General features: G+C 47.6%; 1 protein-coding gene across 1 annotated transcript; it reads left to right on the top strand.

The window, feature by feature from the left end:
• Positions 1–4,652: 4,652 nt before the first annotated feature.
• doc2a (double C2-like domains, alpha) lies at positions 4,653–23,522 on the top strand (the record flags this gene model as incomplete). Its single annotated transcript, XM_084488241.1, has 10 exons — positions 4,653–5,019; positions 7,217–7,296; positions 8,451–8,525; positions 8,820–8,929; positions 12,541–12,667; positions 13,025–13,084; positions 17,371–17,576; positions 20,931–21,012; positions 22,807–22,903; positions 23,386–23,522. 10 exons carry the CDS (start codon positions 4,653–4,655, stop codon positions 23,520–23,522), a joined length of 1,341 nt encoding a protein of 446 aa, XP_084344367.1.
• Between the last annotated feature and the right edge of the window lie 792 nt (positions 23,523–24,314).

Genomic DNA, 24,314 nt, shown 5'->3' on the forward strand with positions numbered 1-24,314 from the left:
AGTAGTAAACGATTATAAATGCGATTTTAACGGCAAGGAGCCTCGGAGGCGGGACTTATTCTTCAGAGGTCTATGACCACCCGCAGGGTGCCAGCACGAGAATTAGCCACTGATATTAATCTAGAACGTGATTTACAGAAAATGGGTGTTTTTTTAAACGACACAACCTTTGGATGGTGGACCTTTATGCAACAGTGCCCCCCATGGATGGAGGCAGAAACAACCCTGTATCCAATGGCATTATAAGAGGATATATACTTTTTAAACTTTTATTTAAGAGGATATTTTTAAGATACATTTGTTGTGCAGCCTATTCATATTTGTCCCTTTTACAATATACAATACAATAATATATAATTATTTTAAGATTTCTCAGGATACCCCAAAACCGTTGAGAATTCAAGGGAGGCAAGTGTGAATCTAGGCACCCGACACCCACATACCTCACTCCCCCATACCTCACACCCCCATACCTCACCCCCTCGTACCTCACTCCCCCGCCATAATGTCATTTGCACAGCTCATCATCCAATCCATTTTGTGTTGCTTATATTTGATTACATTCTTCTGTGACAACAATGTTGAAGTGAAATGAATTCATGTTTCGCTACTTTCTTATGCTGTTAGAAACCTGCTGTCTGTAAAATGAAACATAAAGTTGTTTATTGGTGATATAATAATATAATTTGAAGACGGAATGGAACCTTAGGAATATTTATTAGACAACCCTAGAAAAATAGTTTCCGGAACAACTCTAATTCAAAGCTAACGCTAGGTATGATTTACAGTTTTAGTACTTTCCCTGGCTTTTAAATATTTGTAATGGCTACATAACGCAACAGGACTGTCTGAAGTGTGACGCCCTCCCAGCAGTTCAGATTCTACCCTCTCCCCCCCCCCTGTGCTGCACCAGCCCCACCGCGTCTGCCTGCCAGTGTTCAGGTTGGTTCAGTGTTAGCATGAGGCGTTGGTACGGGACCGTTGAACCGCTCTACAGATCCACCGCCAACGCAAAGGTCAGCCGTCGAATAGACGCACCAAGACGGTACGATACCGAGTTACTCCGGAGTGCTGGGTCTCGATTGCAGAGGGCTGAAAGTCAGCCGTTTTAAATAGTGGTATGAGTGTGATTGTTTAACTCAGCGGGGAACGCATTGTTAGCCTGCAGCCGTGAGGGAGCAGAGCTGTGATCAACTCCACGGCTGTTAGCCGGTGAGCGTGAACGCCCACGGCCTCGTAGTACGCAGGACTACTCTGGGGCATGTTCCAGCGCCTTGCGTTCTGCACTCTGAACACACACACACACACACACACACACACACACACACACTGCTGCCCCGCGGGGAGATGTGCCGTCCTGGTTCAGAAGCTTTCGCTAGCACCCGCTGGAAGAGCCGTCAGGGCAAGTTGTACCGGCTGAACCCCTACACACACACACACCCACACACACACACCCCTACACACACACACACACACACACACACACACACACACACACACACACACACACTCACACGCACACACACACACACACACACACACACCCCTACACACACACACACACACACACACACACACACGCCTCACACGCACACATACACACACACACACACACACACACACCTCACACACCCCTACACACACACACACACACACACACACACCCCTACACACACACACACACACACCCCTACACACACACACACCTCATACACACACACCTCATACACACACACACACACACACACACACACACACACACACACCTCACACACACACACACACACACACACACACACACACCTCACACACCCCTACACACACACACCCCAAAGATCTCTAGGCTCACCCACACACCCCTACATACCCCTCAACACCCACCCACCCCCCCACACACCCCTACATACCCCTACACACACACCCCCACACACACCCCTACACACACCATACACCACAGAGAGAGAGGCCGAGGGAGAGACAGAGAGACAGAGAGATAGGGAGACAGAGAGAGACAGAGAGACAGAGAGAGAGGGAGACAGAGAGACAGAGAGACAGAGAGACAGAGAGAGAAGGAGAGAGATAGAGAGACAGAGAGAGAAAGAGAGAAAGAGAGATAGAAAGGGAGAGAGAATATAATTGAGTAAAATCAATGAAACATTTATTGCTGGCCGGTGGTCGCCTTCATTACATATCTATATCAACTGTAATATCTACAATAACAATATCATATGGATGCAGGGTGCTAATATTTGCCACAGTTCAAAGTTGTTTTATCCCCAATTCCGTCTACAGTCTGAGCTCAAATGGCTAAATAACTGAAGTTCAGGTTCAACAGACATCGCTTCCCCGCGATAATCAAAGAAAAAACAATCATTCCAATCCAGGCCTCACAACGTCAATACTTTGAATAATTGATGTTTGAGTCATTCATTGCTCCCCTTCCTGTAGCTAAAGAATCGTAGCGGTTTGAAGTTAACGTATCGCTGTTAATAACGAATCCCCCAGGCAAGAGTTGGGGCTTTTGATGATTGGTAAAACCATAGACTCCATGCGGTTGTTAAACACGGACTAAACCAGACTATCCTTTAACATGGTATATACGAATAGCACTATTAGTGCCCATATATTATGACTGTACCCATATGACCACACCCATATGTTACTGGATAATTTTTCCTCTCATAAGATAAGTATCAGATTAGGGTCTCAGATTGCTATACTCTTGTTATTGTTCGGTTCAGGTTCAGGTTAGTAAGTATCAACATGAGATCGTAACCAGTTGGTAACCGAGCAGTGATGTTCGGTTACCAGGAAGCGTAACCGAAGCGTTCGCAATAAAATAAAAACAGAATTGAAACAGGAACTTTTAAAAGATATGGCAGGAATTGAGTGTGTCTTGGCATAATCAACGCCGGTCGTAAACCAAACACTGCTCTGAACATCACCACCGCATCACCGGCATTTATGGACACCAGAAGGAGAGGACAGCAAGACAAATGAAAACTGTCCCCGTTGGCTTTCCATATGGACCGTCCTGGTCCTGTGGCCTAGCAGGACGAGTTTATGGGGGCGATGTGATTGGCAAGCAAAAGTAAAAGCTATCCGTGCTCGAAACGATATGGAGGCCACCAACCGACACCAATTATAGGAACATGTGAGTCATTATGCTGTGGACAGCAGGCGGTGGGTTTGGGCGGTCTGACACTTGATGTGAGGAGGAGATGTACTGAGTGTCCCTGGGCTGATGACGGCGGAGTTTGACACGTTGTTTGGTGTCAAACTGCACTGCTTTGTAGAGTAAGTGTGACCAAGTTTGAGCCAGTGAAGGTGTGTGGATATGGACACACCACAGTGTGCTCTCCTCCTCTAGTTCGACCCTTGCTGGACACACCTTCTCTGTTCACCTGGGACCTTATTGGACAAACCGCACCGGCCTCTGCAGTCCCCCCTCTCTCTGTGAAGGAAACCGTGTGGATCTTCTCAACGTTCGTGCATCGTGTACGTGACTTCCCATGTTCATGCTCTCATTCAACCACTTCCTCAACGTTTGTCTAGAGTCAGGGACGGTTTTGATTTGTACCTGTCCTCCTTGTCTAAACAGTGTCCCTGGGGGTTATTATGGCTATATAAATGATATAGATCTATATATAAGATCTATATCTTCACCTGACCTCACAAAACCACAATCCACTCTCACCCAACGCAGCCAATCGGGTGAGGGGATCTGGCATTGACCTTGTACATCACCTGAAACACGGTTGCTACTTGCAACTGACAGGCAAGTGATGGATCGCCATGCCGATACGATGCCCTGAATCTGACCCAAGTGTCAGCAGATGGGGGAGAGGTTGATGTGGATGTCCTACAATTTACTAATTAGTAAGTTGTTGGGTTGGACATGGGTCACACACAGCTGAAGAGGATCACCAATGATGCTCAGGGGTTGTGAGTGGGCTTTGTCGGTCTGGTCACGGGGAGATTGAGACTGAGATTGTCTTTCGGGTCCAGAGAGGAAAGACGAAGAGTTTGAGAACCCTTGTTCTCCAGCCTCTGTTTGTCAGTCATGAGTGTGTCTCCATCCAGGCGCAGAGGGGTGTTTTCTCTATCCAAACAGGTGGTTGCATGAGAGATAGAGAACTGTCTATCTCCGGAGGCGGTTTAAGACTCTACGTTACATTCTAGATTGGCATCTAGAATAGATGTCGTATCCCTCGACATCTAGATTGTCGAGGGATACGTTGTCATCTAGACCGACTCTCGGTTGAGTTGTCCGGGCACATGCTTAGCTCAGACGGCATCGTTAGTCAACCAATCGAAAGCAAGAGGGAGTCATAATCACATGTATCTGCAACCGTGCCGTACTGTGCCTAATTTTCTTACAATTCTACGAGTCCTAGACCTTGCATTTCTATGATTAAGGTAGAATGTGTGTGTCTCTGGTAGAACGTAGAATGTAGAAGGTAGAATGTGTGTGTCTCTGGTAGAACGTAGAATGTAGAAGGTAGAATGTGTCTCTGCTGTGTGCAAGGCCTATGACGGTATCTCTGCTGTGTGCAGGGCCTATGACGGTATCTCTGCTGTGTGCAGGGCCTATGACGGTGTCTCTGCTGTGTGCAGGGCCTATGACGGTGTCTCTGCTGTGTGCAGGGCCTATGACGGTGCGCGGCGGGAAGAAGCTCAGCATCTCCATCCAGGAACACATGGCTATCGACGTCTGCCCGGGGCCCATCAGACCCATCCGTCAGATCTCCGCCTACTTCCCCCGCGTCTCCCCCACCTCCCCCACCCCACTCTCCCCCAACCCGGCCTCCGCCGTGATCCTGGGCGGCGCCGGCCTCGGGGGCGTGGTCTCCGCCCCGGCGGTGGGTCACCTCCTGTCACCGCTGCTGCCTCACGGGGGCGGGGCCGCGGGGCCACGCGGCGGGGGCGGGGCCATGGGGCGCGGGGGCGGGTCGCTCTCCCAGACCAGCAGCATGGACACGTCCGTGGAGATCCACAGCTCAGACAGCGACGACTGCAGTGAGCTGGCATGATCTCTCTCTGTGTGGTGTCCACGTTTGTGTAGGTGTGTGTCTCTGTGTGTGTTTTTGTGTGTAGGTGTGTGTGTGTTTTTGGAGGTGTGCTTCGTTTTTGTGTGTGTGTGTGTGTGTGTGTGTGTGTTTGTGTATGGGGTGTGTGTGTGTGTGTATGGAGCCCCGTGTGTGTAGGTGTGTGTGTGTGTGTGTGTGTGTGTGTGTGTGTTGCAGCAGTGTGTGTGTGTGTGTGTGTGTGTGTGTGTTGCAGCAGTGTGTGTGTGTGTGTGTGTGTGTGTGTGTGTGCGTGTGTGTGTGTGTGTGTGTGTGTGTTTCAGCAGCGTGTGTGTGTGTATGTGTGTATGTGTGTGTGTGTGTGTGTGTGTGTGTGTGTGTGTGTGTGTGTGTGTGTGTGTGTGTGTGTTTCAGCAGCGTGTGTGTGTGTATGTGTGTGTGTGTGTGTTGCAGCAGTGTGTGTGTGTGTGTGTGTGTGTGTGTGTTTCAGCAGCGTGTGTGTGTGTGTGTATGTGTGTGTGTGTGTGTGTGTTGCAGCAGTGTGTGTGTGTGTATGTGTGTGTTGCAGCAGCAGGTGTCATAAGAGCAGCTCTGCTCTTCGCCCATCGCAGCAAAAAGCCTGGTGGAGACGCAGGCGGGGCCCCTCTTTGTATCCGACCACCGCAGCCGCGGCCACAGGGCCACAGTCTGGATGTGGTGCTCAGAGAGACATGTCCTGTGGTCAGGAAAGTCGGATTAGTGCAGAACCAGAATATTGATTGGTGCTGTATTTTTAGCTGGGTCAAACATCAAGTCAGGGTTCAGCTATCAATCACAGTTACAGTGTGACACAGGAGCCTCGCATCGTTTAACCCCTGGAGCCCTCAGTCTAATGACGCTCGCTGCTCCACCTGCAGAGGAGGGAGGCTGGGTGTCTGCTGGAGCGATATGTAGCGGGTAAAGTGTAGGGGATAGAGCGTGGAGCCCTGCGGGACACCCCTTGTGATGTAGACTGTGAGGTTACAAGACATCCTCTGCTTTACCCGAGAACTGACACACAGATCCAGCTCCGCAACGTGACCCAGCTACACTACATTGTCCCCAAATGCACTAGAACTACACTAGACTATATTAGACCTACACCACAATACAATACAACGACACAAAAACCTACACCCAATGGGTCCTCAATTATATAGCACTTTTAACCAAAGGACTTTACAGTGTTGTACACATTCACACACACCGACGGCGGAGTCGACCACGCAGGGCGGCAGCCAGCGGGTCAGGAGCAGTCAGGGTGAGGCGTCTCGCTCAGGGTCACCTCCACACTCCGCTAGGAGGAGCCGGGGATCGAACCAGCAACCTTTCAGTTACCAGCCAACCCGCTCTACCTCCTGAGCTAATGCCGCAATTATGCCAAAGCCACGCTACATTCACACCATACACACGATCCTTTAGCTTATCTTTATTTTTACATGACCCCCTGTTTTCCGAGATGTCCTGCAGGCAGGTGATTAGTGTGGAGCTGAGGTGTACTTCTGCTACTAGAATATTCCCTCCATGTTAGTGCAGATCGTCTGGGCCACTGATTCATAAAAGTCCCTATGTTGCCAATAGTAAACAATTTGTAATTCGTTGAAGGAGCAGACGGTGATCAGATCAGATTTATTCTGGGGAAATTAATTATATTAATAGAACTTTCCAGACCGGTCATGTGGACATAATTCACAAAGAGGACAACAAACGATTCTATCGACCACATTCTGGATCACTGCCTTCTGACAGAACTGGACGCCTGAAGAGAAGAGGCTGAATAGAAGATACCGCAAATCTATTACTTGAGGGAGATTTGAGTATTATAAATGTTTACTGTAGTATTATTGTAGCACCAGTACTAGTATTAGTATGACTAACACAACCTTGCTGGCTTTCATGCAGCTGTTACATTCATTCTGCTCAGATGTTTAAGGTGTGTGTTTGTTGTGTGTGTGTGTGTGCGTGTGTGTGTGTGTGTGTGTGTGTGTGTGTATATGTGTGTGAGTATATGTGTATGTGTGTGTAGCTGCTCTAGTAACATTTTGTGTATAATGTATGTGTGTGTACATTTGCGTGTGGTTTTGTGCATGTATGTGTGCCTGTACACATGTGTGTGTGTGTGTGTGTGTGTGTGTGTGTGTGTGTGTGTGTGTGTGTGTGTGTGTGTGTAGCTGCTCTAGGAACGTTGGAGTTTGAGTTGTTCTACCAGCAGACCACCAGCCAACTGCACTGCACCATCCTCAGAGCGAAGGTAGGGGTGGGCGTGTGTGTGTGTGTGTGTGTGTGTGTGTGTGTGTGTGTGCATGTGTGCGTGCACCCGTGCGTTAGTCACACGTGGGATTACATTTCCACATCATCTCTTCACATTCCACTCATTTCCAGCTAAATATTTAAAAGCGTTCCATTGGAGCGCTCCTGCTGCCCGCGGCGCGCCGCGTCTGGGGGTCGCACCGCCTCTGGGGGTCGCAGCGCCGCTGACAGAAGCAAAGAGCGCTCCAGAGCCGAGGTCGGGGGGCTCCACCAGTGACCTTTAGGACAAACACCTTGTTTCACCAGCTCAAGGAAATTACAGAGGAGCGCAAGCATGCGTGGGTGCATGAGTGTGTGCCTGTGCCTGTGTGTGTGTGCCTGTGTGTGTGTGTGTGCCTGTGTGTGTGTGTGTGCCTGTGTGTGTGTGTGTGCCTGTGTGTGTGCGGGTGTTCTGCCTGTGTGTGTGTGTGTGTGTGTGTGTGTGTGTGTGTTTGTGTATGTGCATCAGCCACAGGGAATGTGATCTGCACAACTAGAACAGGGCACACGCTTCATACAAAGTTAAAATCTTCATAAATAAATAAATATAATATAAATATTTAACATTTAATATTTAGGAATCCAACAATAGGTAATACCCTCTTTTCTGAAAAAGTTCATGCATAGGATATATTAGTAAATAGTATATTAATATGACGTAAAGTTTCACGATCCGTTCCAACCCTCGTTTTCTGTTTCCTCGTTAGGGAAATTAATGTCACCTTTGTTGATTACTGATTATGTTCACCTGTGTTCTGGTTGATTAACTGTTTCTGTCTCTGCGTCTTGGTTCTTCTCTGCTTCCAGTAAAAGAGATTTTCTTAGTATTAGTATTAATGAGAGATAGTCTTAATAAATGGATACATTTCTACTCAAGTCTTAAATTTGGCTACGGGGATATGACCCTATGATCACTTCCTCCAGTTAATAAAGGGATTTGACCCTATGAACACTTCCTCCAGTTAATAAAGGGATTTGACCCTATGAACACTACCTGCTGTATATAAGGGATGTGACCCTATGCTTCCTCCAGTAACTAAGGGATTTGACCCTATGAACAGTACCTGCTGTATATAAAGGATGTGAGCCTATATTCTCTGTTCTCTTTGTCTCCAGGGTCTTAAACCCATGGACTTCAATGGCTTGGCCGACCCTTACGTCAAACTGCATCTGCTGCCCGGGGCGTGCAAGGTAATGACAAGAGGAGGAGAGAGAGAGAGAGAGAGAGAGAGAGAGAGAGAGAGAGAGAGAGAGAGAGAGAGAGAGATAGAGAGAATCCTTTCTCTCCTCCCTCCTCTCCCATTCCCTACTTCCATCTCTACAACTCGATTCAATTAAATCCAAAAGGACCTTTATTGGCATGGATCCACTGATAGAGCAGTGGACAAACTAAATAATAATAAGCTCTCTCTCTCTCTCTCTCTCTCTCTCTCTCTCTCTCTCTCTCTCTCTCTCTCTCTCTCTCTCTCTCTCTCTTCCTCCCAGGCCAACAAGTTGAAGACGAGGACCATCAGGAACTCCCTTCACCCGGTGTGGAATGAGACTCTGACATACATCGGCATCACTGAGGAAGACATGCACAGGAAGACCCTCAGGTGTGTGTGTGTGTGTGTGTGTGTGTGTGTGAGAGAGAGAATCAATTAAACCTGTTCTGTAAATACATATGTTGATCTGTCATGTGGACAGGATGCTGTCGGGTGTCAGCAGGGAGGCGTCATGTGACAGATTTAAATTGTGGTCACGCAGCGGCTTAGCCATTCAGCGCTAACCTTCGCTGCTAATAAATCTCCGGGACACTGCTGTTGACATTAAGCTAGCCGGCTAGCCTGTCCCCGCCAGCTAATTAAAATGTCAACCTGGAGACTTATGGTAGCGTGGTGGACCAAAGATCATTCAGCCCTCACTATCTAACACACACACACACACACACACCACACACACACACACACACACACACACACACACACACACACACACGTGCGCGCACGCAAGCATGCACACACTCACGCACGCACACTCATACACACACCACACACACACACACACACACACACACACACACACACACACACACACACACACACACACACACACACACACACACACACACACACACACTTCCCCCATGTGTGGAAGAACAGCCCAAAGACACTTGAAGATTGTCTCAAATAGTGTGTTTGTTGTTTGTTGTTTGTTGTTTGTTCCATCTCTTTGCAAGTCCCTAGCGGATCGCTAGCATAATGTTATTTACATTCAAAAGTGCATCTTCAGAAGTGCGGGGTACAATGAGGATGCACTCTTTTTCTCTTTAATGCAGGTAATGAAAGGTTCTGAAAGATGGCATACCCATGTAGCTTACTAATGAATAAAATGTATGCAAAAAACTGTGATGCCTGACACGTTTTATGAAGAAAGCGTTTCCAAAAAGCATTGGACATATGAGCCACTATGTTGTGCTCCATAAACCAATGTTGACAACGTGACATGATGACGTGACTAAGCTGCCAACATGATCAAAGAGGAGCTAGGAAAGGAAATGAAGTACGTGTTTAAGTTGTGAAGGGGCAAACGTGTGGCCTCACACAGCACTACAAATTTGTTGCACAGCTGAACGCTGTATCACATCATGAGCTGTTCTCAATTCACAACATGCATCCATCCTACATCAGGCATTCTGACTAAAACTCACGCAATCCCCACCACAGTTATCCCACTAATGACTCCACTATCGTCATCTCCACTATACCCAACACTGTACGAACGCAAACCGTGGATAAGTTAGGCTACTTGGTGGCTATGGCTAACATCAATTGCGTTAAAACAGCCGACCACTTGAGTGCAAAAAACACCAAAGACCTCGCCACAGCACCAGTACATCTGAAGCAATAAATATTGCGTCTTACCTTTATTTCTGTGGCAGTGGTCTGCAGATGCATCCCGTGGTGTCGCCTACCACATCCATTTAGTCAGGGCCGGCGCTAGCCATTTGGGTGCCCTAAGCACAAATGCATTGTGGTGCCCCCCCGAAAATCATCAATCAAACATCAATTCAGTAATTGTCAGTACGTTTCTCTTTATTTCCAAAATAACTACTCAACAGTTTTGCAAAATGTAATGTGCAAATAAAGAGAAATTAAAATCTTGATAAAAGACTACACTAATTTTGCATTAACAATAGCACCAAACATTAACATAAGTCCTGAACTAGTAGTTGATGGTTGTTGGTCAGGGCTGGGTGCTGTTGCAGAGTCTGCAGAGATTGGTGGTTGATGATGTGTGCTTGAACTGCTGGTGGATGGTTGATCATCTAAATCTTCCTCCTGGTCTTGAGGAACTCCTTGCACATATCTAAGCATTGACCCTGCATTCAGAAATACAAGAAAAAATACACAGGGATTGTACACTGAAATACAGTTTTGCACCTTGATTCAAAAACAATATTACATATTAATTACAGGTTTATGTAAGCCAATGTGTAAATCACTGATGCATGACAACATTTAAAACTATTTTACCTTTAAGACAATGATTGATGGCTCACAATCTAAAAAAAATCTACATAATTTGAAAACTATGAATGTGAAGGGAGGGGATCTACATAACTAAGATTTCTTTATTTTCTTTCAAATTGTAGTTTCACCTGCAGATGTTGCCCTGCAGATGCAAGGTTTCTCAGAATTCATGTTACCAGGAGCCATTCTCCATTCATCAACTCATTACTTTAAAGTATCATCTGTAGCATTACTTTTTCCACTACAGTACACAATTGCATACTCGTTGGTTCACAGTACACATGCATAACGTCATAACGTAGGCTACATAACAAACGCCAAATAAACGTCCTGAAAGTAGACCAGTAGACATAGGCCTATATAAGTAAACGTGGCTAATACTTGGCTGACGACTTCTTATGGCTAAAATAATATAGGAGCTAAGCTAACGTTAGTTTGTTGACGTTAACGGTAACGTTAACATTACCTGTCATGAGCATAGACATTCATACAAGGACTAAATTACAGAATTAGCCATTTTTATTTAAAACATTGTCTTACCTGCCATCGACGTGCGTGCATCATCTCGCTGTATCTTCTTTTTTCTCTTATCCGCCCCCAACTCTTGATGCCTTTTCGAGGCCATGTCCAAACACAGGTGTCTGCCAAACTTGAGAATGATCTAATCGAACATACCACTGGGATGTGGGGGAGGGGGGCACCAAGGGGAGAGAGAGAGGGCCGCACAGGAGACGCATCTTTTTCTCGAGCAAATGTTACTTTTGTATTGCTATTAACACATTTTACACATGTTCATTTTAAATATATCGCGTTATTATGATTATTATTATGATGATGATTTTTTACGAGACAGATTTTTTTGGTGCCCCCCCAGACACTTGGTGCCCTACGCGCAGTGCGTGTTCTGCGTGTGCGGAGCGCCGGTGCTGCATTTAGTCCAACAGGTTATCGCTCTGTATGTCCATGGTACTACCAACCTGCTCTGGTGCTTTTTACCTTCATGTATTCAGGCTAAAGTGACTTGATTGTCTGATGCCTCATCATTGCATCCCAGACAAAGAGTATCGGTATTAATACCTCATTCATTGTCTGAGCCAGGCTGGCGGCTCATACAAAAATAAGTAAGGGATAATGTATAGAACGCCGGTCATTATCAGGAAAATAAGCCCCGACAGGACGAACCGGACACCGACGTGTAGCAGAGGTGTCTTGCTTCGCCTTGAAGGGGCTTATTTTCCTGATAATGACCACTTATTTTTTACTTTGCTGAATAACATCACCTGTTAATCTACTGCTGGTTCACTGTTCCCTCGAGGAGAGCAGAGCAGAGCAGGAGGATTCATTTATTATTATTATTATTTATTATTATTATTATTATTATTATTATTAATTAATTTAAGGAGTTATTAATTATTGATGGAGCACGTAGAATGCAAAAAATAAATACATGCAGCAAAATATATCTGTATGCACACACATGTAGTCCTCAAAGCAAGAAATACAATGAGAACATTCTGGATGAATGACATGATAGAAACTGTCGGTCTGGAGATTTAGGAAGCAAGCAACCTTACAACCTTTGTGTGACGCCTACCGTGACCCCTGACCCCCACCGTGACCCCTGACCCCTACCGTACCACGGACCCCTACCTTGACCCCTGACCCCTGCGTTGACCCCTGACCCCTGACCCTAGGTTGTCAGTGTGCGATGAGGACAAGCTGACTCACAACGAGTTCATCGGGGAGTCGAGGGTCCCGCTGAGACGCGTCAAACCAGACCAGACCAAGTACTACCACACCTGTCTGGAGCACCCCCCCCCGGTAACACACACACACACACACACACACACACACACACACACCCTCCCCCGGTAACACACACACACACACACACACACACACACACACCCGCCCCCGGTAACACACACACACACACACACACACACACACACACCCGCCCCCGGTAACACACACACACACACACACACGTAACACACACACACACACACACACACACACACACACACACACACACACACACACACACACACACACACAAACACACACACACACACACACATATGAGACCTTATTGCTGATTAATTTCTCCCCTCTCTCTCTCCCTCGCTCTCTCTCTCTCTCTCTCTCTCTCTCTCTCTCTCTCTCTCTGTCTCCCAGCTTCCTTCTCCTACAGCCATGGGCACAGCTCTGAGGGGAATATCCTGTTACTTAAGAGAGGTACCTGTCTGTCTGTCTGTCCGTCTGTTGCTCTACCTGTCTGTCTGTCTGTCTGTCTGTTGCTCTACCTGTCTGTCTGTCTGTCTGTCTGTTTCTCTACCTGTCTGTCTGTCTGTCTGTCTGTCTGTTTGTCTGTTGCTCTACCTGTCTGTCTGTCCGTCTGTCTGTCTCCACAAATCCACAAACAACACAACTCACTCATGCTGTTGTCCTGAGCATCGTCAATGAATAACAGCAGACTTCCTGAATCCAATGATTTGACTCAATCCCTCTCCTCCCACCTTGTTCATTCAGTTCCCCAGATATAAATATCACCAGACAGCCTGTTAGCCGGAGGCTAGCACTTGCGTTAACGGCGGAGGCTAGCCCACGTGTTAGCCTGGGAGGCTAATGCTTTCATTAGCATGAAAAGGCGGAAGCGTGGGAGACTACACCACCGCGTGACCCTTTGAAAGCTAGTGCTGGTGTTTACATGGAAGACTAGTCTCATAATCAGCATGAAAGGATTTCACAGCTCTCCTGCTATCATGGAAGGCTACTCCTGATGTTAGCATGTGAAGCTAGTGCCGGTGTCGACATGCGAGGTGAGTCTCGTAATGAGCGTTGTATTACTAAGAGTGTTTGTTTGCCAGTATCGTGTTACTCCTCTATTAGCCCAGCTAATTAATTAGAATATCCATCACTGCAGGTTGAGGAAGCTAATGAGACAAATTATCCAATTGAAACAAACAAAATGAGCCATTCAGGACATGGAGCATGCTTCTGAAATGACAAGTGCAACATGGGGAGACAGATTATGCAGCCGATCAGCCAGATTAACTTCAGATGGTTGAAAAAAACAAATGAGGCTGAAACACCAGAATATTTGGTATTTTTATCATTCGTCCCTCACACTGAAACTATTGATTTATTTCTCTGATTTTCTCCAGTTTGTAAACATGGAAAATAAAAACTGATACATTCACTTTTTTTCTTAACAATAGAAGTAGACAACGCTGGCTCTTGCGTATAAACTAGTGCTGTCAGTTAAACACATTATTAACAGCGTTAACGCAAACCCATTTTAACTGCGTCAATTTTTTTATCTCAAGATTAACGTTTTGTTTTTTTCTCGTTTTTTTTCACCCTTGTATTGATGGACGGTGGTACATTGTCTGAGAGATGATTTGCTCCAAGTGAGAATGTTAGTGTGACATTGAACACTACAGTACATGGCAATGTTGTTTGCAATAAAAAAACATTTTCGCAAAGCAAGCCGATCCACTTTTCATGTTGATAAGAGCATAAAAATAAGAAAAAATAATGGGACAAAAAGAAATCAAGGGACATTTTGACCAGATAAAAATGTGTGATTAATTGCGATTAATCGCGATGACATTAATTGCGATTAATCGCGATTTAAATATTTTAATCATATTTTAATCAGTGACAGCACTAGTATATATATCTATTCCCCGTGGTTGGTTAGCTCTAGTAGACCCTAGTTATACGGAGGGGGCGTTTAGAGTAAACTAATCCCAGCCGGATGGAGACAGATTCATGCCTACTGTCCTCTACCTTCTGCTTTATGCAGTTTTTATTAGTCTGGGATTAATGAAGTCGTTCCTTATCATATTATAATCTGGTCGTCCAGAAAGAGTAAGAAAAGCGTTCTCAGTCAGTGCTGGGTTTGGTGTAACCTGAGAGGGTGAAGAGTGCAGGGGCTGGTCTCAGTGTCAGACTGACGTCAGTCATTGTTTAAGAGGGAGAACCAAACAAAGACAAATCAATGTGTTGTGGAAGCCTTCGATGAGGTGGATAAGGCCATTTCCCTGTCCCAGGCCCTTCCCAGTCACAGAATAATGGGATCTCGACATATTGAGTCAGATGTCTGTCGCCCATTCAGGAAGAGTGACAATAGTGCTTTGTTTGGAAAGCGAGATAACTTCTTACTGAAGTCAATACCCTCCACTGGTGTGTGTGTGTGTGTGTGTGTGTGTGTGTTTGTTGGTGTGCATGTGTGTGTGTGTGTGTGTGTGTGTGTGTGTGTGTGTTGTTGTTCTATATGTTCTATAGCGTTGGTCTGGTTCTATAGCGTTGGTCTGGTTCTATAGCGTTGGTTTGGTTCTATAGCGTTGGTTTGGTTCTGTAGCGTTGGTCTGGTTCTATAGCGTTGGTCTGGTCCTGTAGCGTTGGTCTGGTTCTATAGCGTTGGTTTGGTTCTATAGCATTGGTTTGGTCCTGTAGCATTGGTTTGGTTCTATAGCATTGGTTTGGTTCTATAGCGTTGGTTTGGTCCTGTAGCGTTGGTTTGGTTCTATAGCGTTGGTTTGGTTCTATAGCGTTGGTTTGGTCCTGTAGCATTGGTTTGGTTCTATAGCGTTGGTTTGGTTCTATAGCATTGGTTTGGTCCTGTAGCATTGGTTTGGTTCTATAGCATTGGTTTGGTTCTATAGCGTTGGTTTGGTCCTGTAGCATTGGTTTGGTTCTATAGCGTTGGTTTGGTTCTATAGCGTTGGTTTGGCCCTGTAGCATTGGTTTGGTTCTATAGCATTGGTTTGGTTCTATAGCGTTGGTTTGGTCCTGTAGCATTGGTTTGGTTCTGTAGCGTTGGTCTGTTATTAAGCTCTGCAGGCGTATCGGTGAACGCGGGGATAATCGTGTTGTAAGCTGGGCTGGACAGGATGGAGGCGGTTAGTTTTATGATTCCAATAATGACCGCTGAGGGAAGAGGTGGAGTACGGCTGTGTTGTTTAATGACTGGATGCACCTTGAGCTGATGGGCTTCCTCCTGTAGGAAGCGCTTGGCGTGGGACGCTGTGGAAACACGGTTTTATGGACGCGCTTCGGTAGGGAGTCGTTTCCAACCTCTGACCTTGAAGGGGGGGGGGGGGGGGGGGGGGGGGTCTGCTCTGAGCCGTACCAGGAGAGGAAGCGATGGACTGGTCCCTGGTCCTCTCTCTCTGTTTTATGGCTGTGGTTTTGTTACACAGTGCTAGTTCTGAGCACTACCCTGTCAGCACTTCATGTGAATATCTCATGGTGGCTGTTTCTGTTTCACATTGAAGCTCAACAAACAGCTCAACAAAATGTATTGCGTCGTTAGCGGCTACTGTCTAAGCTTCTAGTATATACTAACAACGAGCTAACCAGATATAGTGTTAGATGCTACTGTGGTGGCCGCTATCTGCTAGTATATACTGACTGCAACCATACAACGGATATACAGGGTTAAGTGCGACTGTGCTACACACTATCTGCTAGTAGGCTATATACAGACAGCAAGCTAACAACACATGTGTCTTTGCTACTGCTGCGTTAGCTGCTGGTTTATAATACATACTGCAAGCTAAGAACTGCTATACTTTCTTTGTTGCTACAGTGTAAGGCCCTGTCCCAATTCTCCCCATTCCCCTAGATTTCAGCCCTAACCCTAGATTTTGCGGGGGGAGTGCTGTTTTTCCTTAAAATCAACCCTTGAACGCTAGCCAGCTCGGGAGCTGACTTGCAGCTAAGGGCACTCAGAGCAAGTGTTCTTGTTAAGGGGAGAGAAATGGGACTGGGCCTTAGTCTCTTTCTACATACAAAGTGTAGCCGAACAGTAATTATACCAGCTGCTGTATATCATAATCCATCTCTCACAATCAACATTCATCATCCAATTTAAATTACCCTTAATCAAAGTTACATCTTCGTATAACAAATTACCTCTGAACACCTGGCTGCGGTTACAATGACTGAGGCCCACTGGGGGATGTGACGCCAGATTACCACTAACCACAGTGCTTAATGTGTCATAATAATAATGTAGTGTATAATAATAACAGGGTGTGGGGATGGCTCTGGGAGAGCATTAACTTTAATGTGACGCGCTGACGTCTTGCCATGGAGGGAATATTAAACGTCCCTGAGCTCAGGTCATCGCCAAGAAATTGAGTTTTTAAAATTAATCGTCAACCAGAGGAGACGCTGAAAGACGACGCTAAGCGATCGCCCAGGTGCGCTGAGGTTAACCGTGTGTGTGTGTATGTGTGTGTGTGTGTGTGTGCACATATTATTTGTGAACTGTGTGGTCATTGTTTATGTGTGACGGTAGAGAGTATATGTTTGTGTTTCCACAAACTCCCTTACCACCTAGGAGCTGTGTGAGAGAGGGAGGGGGAGAGGGCTAGGTCTCTCTCTCTCTCTCTCTCTCTCTCTCTCTCTCTCACCTTATGCGCTAAGCTAGCCGCTGGGCTTACCCCGCTAAGCGTAGCCGCTAACCCCCCCCCCCGCCCCCCCTGCTGACCGTCTCCTCTCTCTGCCAGTGGGAGAACGAGCAGCTGAGCAGCCTGGAGGAGAGGGGCCGCCTGCTGCTGTCCCTGCAGGTCCTGCAGGCCCGGGAGGCGGCGGAGGGCGGCGGGGCGGGAGAGGACCTCCGGCGCGGCGGTGGCGGGCTCTGCGTGGGCGTGCGGCGCTGCGCCCACCTGGCCGCCATGGACGTCAACGGCTTCTCCGACCCCTACGTCAAAATGTGAGTCCTGCTGCTCTGAGACCCGCTGGTCTTTGTTCCTCTAGCACAACGCTCGTTTCAAACGAGAGCGTCTGGTTTGAAGACGCTTTTCGTACTCAACCGCGGCCATCTTAGCTACGTAGCGGAAGAGGGCGGAAGAGGGCGGAAGAGGGCGGAGCCAACGTCGGCGCATTTTTATAGCTGCTAGGCGTAAAGAGTTCACCGTTCAAAGCGGGATGTTTTTTTGCGGGGGAGGAGCCGCGGTGGCAGTCGCCGTCGTCATTTCCGGTCAGTGCAGCACGGAGGATCAACACTGACCTCTGTTAACCTGCTGTGGTTGAGTGGACTCATGGAGGTCTGGATATCAGGACACAGCACAGAGCTGGGAGAGAGGGGGGGTGGGGCTCTAGGAGGGTCTACTGCTAGACTCTGGACATCGGGGATCGAACCCAGGACCGCCCCGACCGGACCAGACTCCGCAGTGCAGAGGTTGAAGAACGGTGTCTGTTCACAACTCCCCAGCTCGTCTCTGTTTGTGACTTTTTCTCTTTATTTTCGTTTGTTTGACAGGGACAATGCACAACATGTAATTGAGCCAGATTATAGCCACTAGGCTCATTGACATCTGTTGTCCCTGGACAAACGTGTGTTTGTTGAGAGCTCCGTGTGGAAGGAGGCTGGAGAAGTTACAGAGTTAACGTCGCTTGACTCGACTCTAAATGCGGCAACACAGAACAGAAGGATTAGAATAAACTACGCTCCGGGTCTCGACTCTCAGACCCACGCTGTGAGACGACCAACAGAATGATGAGCCACCCAATCATCTCTTGACTAAATGTGTTGTACCACCACAGTTCTACTGGGTACAATCTGAGCTGCCCAGTTCAACCAGTTAGGCACAGGTTTCATAACGGATGTCATGGTGGACAGCGGGCCGGCCGGCGGGCTGCAGACGGAGGGCCAGCTGCTGCAGGAGGAGACCGTCGTGAGAGGCCGAGAGGCAGAGACATAACCATACAGACCATAATATTACACACAATAACCCCCAGCACGTCTGTTTCCTGCTGGTCCTGTTGGCATGGCAACTTGGCCCCACTTGATGAAGATGTGAAGTCGGTCCAAGAGGAAGCTGGTCCCGGACACCGCCTCGTTCTAATCACTCTCTCTGCCAGCCTCTCTCTACCAGCCTCTCTCTCTACCAGCCTCTCTCTCTCTCTACCAGCCTCTACCTCTCTTTAGCAGCCTCTCTCTACCAGCCTCTCTCTCTCTCTACCAGCCTCTCTCTACCAGCCTCTCTCTCTCTCTCTACCAGCCTCTACCTCTCTCTAGCAGCCTCTCTCTACCAGCCTCTCTCTCTCTCTACCAGCCTCTCTCTCCCTCTACCAGCCTCTCTCTACCAGCCTCTCTCTCTCTCTACCAGCCTCTCTCTACCAGCCTCTCTCTACCAGCCTCTCTCTCTCTCTCTACCAGCCTCTACCTCTCTCTACCAGCATCTCTCTACCAGCCTCTCTCTCTCTCTCTACCAGCCTCTACCTCCCTCTACCAGCCTCTCTCTAACTAGAGCAAGGCATTAACATTGCCAGGGTGAGGGGGTTGATTCCCAGTGCAGCCATGCTCAGAGTGTACGCCGCTGCTGTGGATCAGAGCATCCACCCAATGGCTTGTAGCCATTTATTTATGTATTCAATTATCATAAAAATATATTGATATTTACTCACAAACAAACAAATTCTAACGCAATGCAAACTTTATCCTTGTGTGTGTGTGTGTGTGTGTGTGTGTGTGTGTGTGTTTACATTACTTGTGTGAGCGAGAGCAGGGGCGGGCGAGTGAGTTTCATTGTGTTATGATGGCAATACTGCGCCCACGTTTTGACAATGCCTAATTATTTGTGTTGTTAGCGCTAATCCTTTAGTGTTTATTGAACGATGTGTGCACTGTGTTCATCTCTCCACTAATGGGCTCCAATGCATCATTACCCCGACTGTTAACTCACACACATCACACTTAAAGGGCCCTATTTTAACTGTCTGAAACGCGAGTATGAACACACAAAAGCGTAAGTAGCTTTGCGGGCGGATCTCTTGGCGCCGTTGCTATTTTAACGGCGGATAAATGACTCTGAAGTGAGTTGATATTTTGACGCCGTGTTTGCAGTCTCTGCTGAAACAGATGCAGGACCACATGAATTTCGAAAGTCAATTGTGCTGGGTGCAAGATAGGGCCCAAAGACACAATCATATATGCATAACCACTTCCCCCACACATACACACACACACACACACACACACATGCACAAACCTTTTTCCTGAAGAGGTTTGTTTTGTCTGTAATAGTGGATTTGTAACAGTAAAGTCTAATTGGACTGATTGTTTTTCCGTCGCTGTCATCTTCGCTAAGTGAGAGCTGGGCTCCAGCGCTCACTAGATAATTAATAGTAATGTTCACAGCCTTGATCTCCATAGGAACTAATAGACAGAGGAGAGGAGAGGAGAGGTGGGGAGAGGAGGGGAGGAGAGGAGAGGAGGGGAGGGGAGGGGAGAGGAGAGGAGAGGAGAGGAGAGTAGGGGAGGAGGGGAGAGGAGAGGGGGGGAGGGGAGGAGGGGAGAGGAGGAGATGAGATGAGGAGAGGAGAGGACAGTAGAGGAGAGGACAGGAGATGAGAGGAGAGAGGAGGGGAGAGGAGAGGAAGGGGAGGAGGGGAGAGGAGAGGTGGGGAGAGGAGAGAGGTGAGGAGAGAGGTGACGGGAGGGGATGAGAAAGGGGAGGAGAGATGGGCATGGGTAGAGGAGAGGAGAGGGGAGAGGAGAGGAGAGGAGAGGAGAGGAGAGGATAGGTGGGGAGAGGAAGAGAGTAGAGAGGAAAGGGGAGAATGTAGAGGAGAGGGTAGAGGGGAGTCTCCTATTAGTGAGGGACGACAAAGGAGCAGACTGTGGGGTTCATCATGGTGGCGGGATGATACCTGGAGGAAATTCCTCTGGTGGCAAACATATTAGATCAAGAGAAAGCGAGGGGGGGGGGGGGGTATGACGGATGGAAGATGGGGAGAGTGTGTGTGTGTGTGTGTGTGTGTGTGTGTGTGTGTGTGTGTGTGTGTGTGTGTGTGTGTGTGTGTGTGTGTGTGTGTGTGCGTATGCGTGTGTGCGTGTGTGTGTGCGTATGCGTGTGCGAGAGAGAAAATGATCAAAAAAGAATGAACCATTTCTCTCTGAAGAGGCTGAACAGGAGCAACATGAACATGAATATCAAAGCAAAACACTCTTCAGATCACAGTCTCACCTCCCCCTGCTCCTCCCCCACCTCCCCCTGCTCCTCCCCCGCCTCCCCCTCCTCCCCCTGCTCCTCCCCCGCCTCCCCCTCTGTCTCTCCCACAGATACCTGAAACCGGATATACAGAAGAAATCCAAGCACAAAACAGCAGTGATTAAAAAGACACTCAACCCAGAGTTCAACGAGGTAGGGCTCCAGCACCACCCACCACCCTGCACCACCCAGCAACCTGCACCACCCTGCACCACCCACCACCCACCACCCTGCACCACCCAGCAACCTGCACCACCCTGCAGCACCCACCACCCTGCAGCACCCGCCACCCAACATCACCCAGCACCACCCTGCACCACCCACCACCCACCACCCTGCACCACCCAGCAACCTGCACCACCCTGCAGCACCCACCACCCTGCAGCACCCACCACCCAACATCACCCAGCACCACCCTGCACCACCCTGCACCACCCACAACCCTGCACCACCCTGCACCACCCACCACTCTGCACCACCCTGCACCACCCACCACCCTGCACCACCCACCACCCTCCACCACCCTGCACCACCCTGCACCATCCAACACCACCCAGCACCACCCACCCAGCACCACCCTGCACCACCCAGCAACCTGCACCACCCTGCACCACCCAGCCCGCTTCACTTCCTCCCATCACCTCCATCACCACCTCCACACTCTTTCATCACCTCCACCCCTCTATAACCTCCACCCTTCATCACCTTCATCATCTCAACTACCTCCATGCCTCCATGACCTCTGTCACCTTAATCACCTTCACCTCCATCCACCATCACCTCCATCACCTCCACCCTCCATTACCTCCATCACCTCCACCCTCCATCACCTCCATCACCTCCATCCACCATCACCTCCATCACCTCCATCAACTATAGAACCATAGAACTATAGAACCATAGAACCATAGAACTATAAAACATAGAACTATAGAACCATAGAACCATAGAACCATAGAACTATAACACATAGAACTATAGAACCATAGAACTATAAAACTAAAAACTTTTGAACATTTAATGTTTAACACTTTAACACTTACTATTGTAAGTGTTAATGAGGGCTCCTCCCTCATTAACACCAGATCTCTCAATACTTTTTGGTCATTTAATAGATAGATAGGTAATGTACACACTATATATCATATAATATATCAATATAATCATATAATCATATCAATATATATCAATATAATACTGGTAAACTATCTCCACCAGAGCCACGGCTCATGGTTTAGCTCTGTGAAGCCATTTCACTTTCCATTCAGTCTTTATACCATTCTTGCATCATGCCCTTCATTATGTAATCATATCATGTATCTTCATGCCCTTAAGTTTTTAGACGGCACGATAATCCACTGGGTGTTTTCTCCCTCAACAATTAACAAATAGAAGTGATTGATGATAATGAGCACATCAGAGGGATCCACAGCGCTTTATCACCCTCACACACTCACAAAGTGAAGATCTGCATCCGACGGCAGCGCTGGAACACTAAGCCCCCATCAGCCCCACCAAAGCTCCCATAATCCTTGGGGGTAAAGATCTTGAGAAAGCAGGCAAAGGAAGATTCCATCTCCCGGGTGCTGCTGACACAAAATGATCCAATTCAACTTAAAAATAGAAACAATTTCACACAATCCAACCCAAAGGTTCTCTCTGTGTGACTGATTTGTCTTTCATCCAACGCGGCTTCACAGTATACACACGCGTCATTACGGCCCGTTTGGGTGTTGGATGCCGAGGGTTCAACAGCAGGGTTCAAACCCAGAACCTTCCAGCTGGGAGTAAACCAACAACATCCCAACCACTAGACTATTGTCATTGATGAACGCCACTGTTTCAGCCCGGAGATGTTTTGTTTTGTTCAGGAAAAGTCTGACGGGTCCAGACGGGCCCAGACAGGTCCAGACTAGGACCTAAAGCAGGTCTCTCTTTGTTCCGCAGGAGTTCTTCTATGAGATCTCTCTGGCAGAGCTGGCTCATAAAACCCTGGAGGTCACGGTGTGGGACTACGACCTGGGCCGCTCCAACGACTTCATTGGTAAGAAAACCTGACATCTCAAACTCTGCTGTGGTTCACCAGAGCACTGGTCCAGGAACACTCAAAAGTGTTCAAAGACTGAACCTGAACCTCACATTCAGATGGAGTCGAGGCACCAAACAGCAGGTGAGCTGAGGGGCGTGAGAAGATGCTTTCAGGAGGGCAGTATGCTGTGATGCAGCATGTTCTTCCACTTTGTAGTTGAAACGTATTCATTTAGCAGACACCTTATCCAGATCCACTTACAGTAAACGGTGTCATGTGTAGATTAAGGAGGGAGGGCATCGAGCTCTAGGATCTACTGCCAGTCAACTGTTGGGGGTTGGAACCAAGAGCCTTTTGACTGGGAGTCCCTAGCCTGTGGACTACTCTGTCCCTACAGGATCTCGTTAGTTTTAAGGTCTCAATAGAAGTCACGATACCTATGTCTTCACTTAAGTCCTGCTATCTCCCCTGTCTGTGATTGGTTGGTGTTTTGTCAGGTGGTGTCCTTCTGAGCTGTCACTCACAGGGCGACGCACTCCGTCATTGGACAGACTCTCTGAAGAACAAGGGACAGAGGGTGGAGCGATGGCACGTTCTGACCAATGAGCTCCCTCAGACCTTCAGCCACGACTAGGCCTGCCACGCTCCCATTGGCTGGTGGACAGGATGTGCATGTTGTCGCCTGGAACAGATGAATGTAACGTCATGACGACAAAGAAGAGTGCTGCATAAACTGCGACACTGTGACCGTTGCTACCGGTAACCGGAGTCACGAAAACCTAAAGCGTTGTTTACAAAAAAATCTGTGGAGCATGTTTGCAAAAAGTGGTTTGCTTGTTGCTAGCCTGACCACTTCTGTCCATACCATCAACCATACCATCAACCATACCATCATCAACCATACCATACCACCATCAACCATACCATACCACCATCAACCATACCATACCATCATCAACCATACCATACCACCATCAACCATACCATACCACCATCAACCATACCATACCATCATCAACCATACCATACCATCATCAACCATACCATACCATCATCAACCATACCATACCATCAACAACCATACCACAACACATCACAAACATACCAGAAATACACCACAACCATAGTATAACTTTACCACAACACACCACAAACATACAACAACACACCACAAACATACCACAACACACCACAAACATACCATAAATACACAACCATAGTATAACGTTACCACAACACACCACAAACATACCACAACACACCAATCGTTCAATAATTCCCATCTTTTTTAAACACATGATCACGGTCTTTTGCACTCTATTTACTATTCATTTGTATTCACCGTCTGCGTCCCGCGTGGGTCGTCCACTGACGAGGACGATGACAAAGATTACAAAGACGAGTTGGTTCTTCTGTGTTGTTGCAT

The sequence above is a fragment of the Micromesistius poutassou genome (assembly GCF_964030765.1).
Source record: "Micromesistius poutassou genome assembly, chromosome: 1".
NCBI classification, from domain to species: domain Eukaryota; kingdom Metazoa; phylum Chordata; class Actinopteri; order Gadiformes; family Gadidae; genus Micromesistius; species Micromesistius poutassou.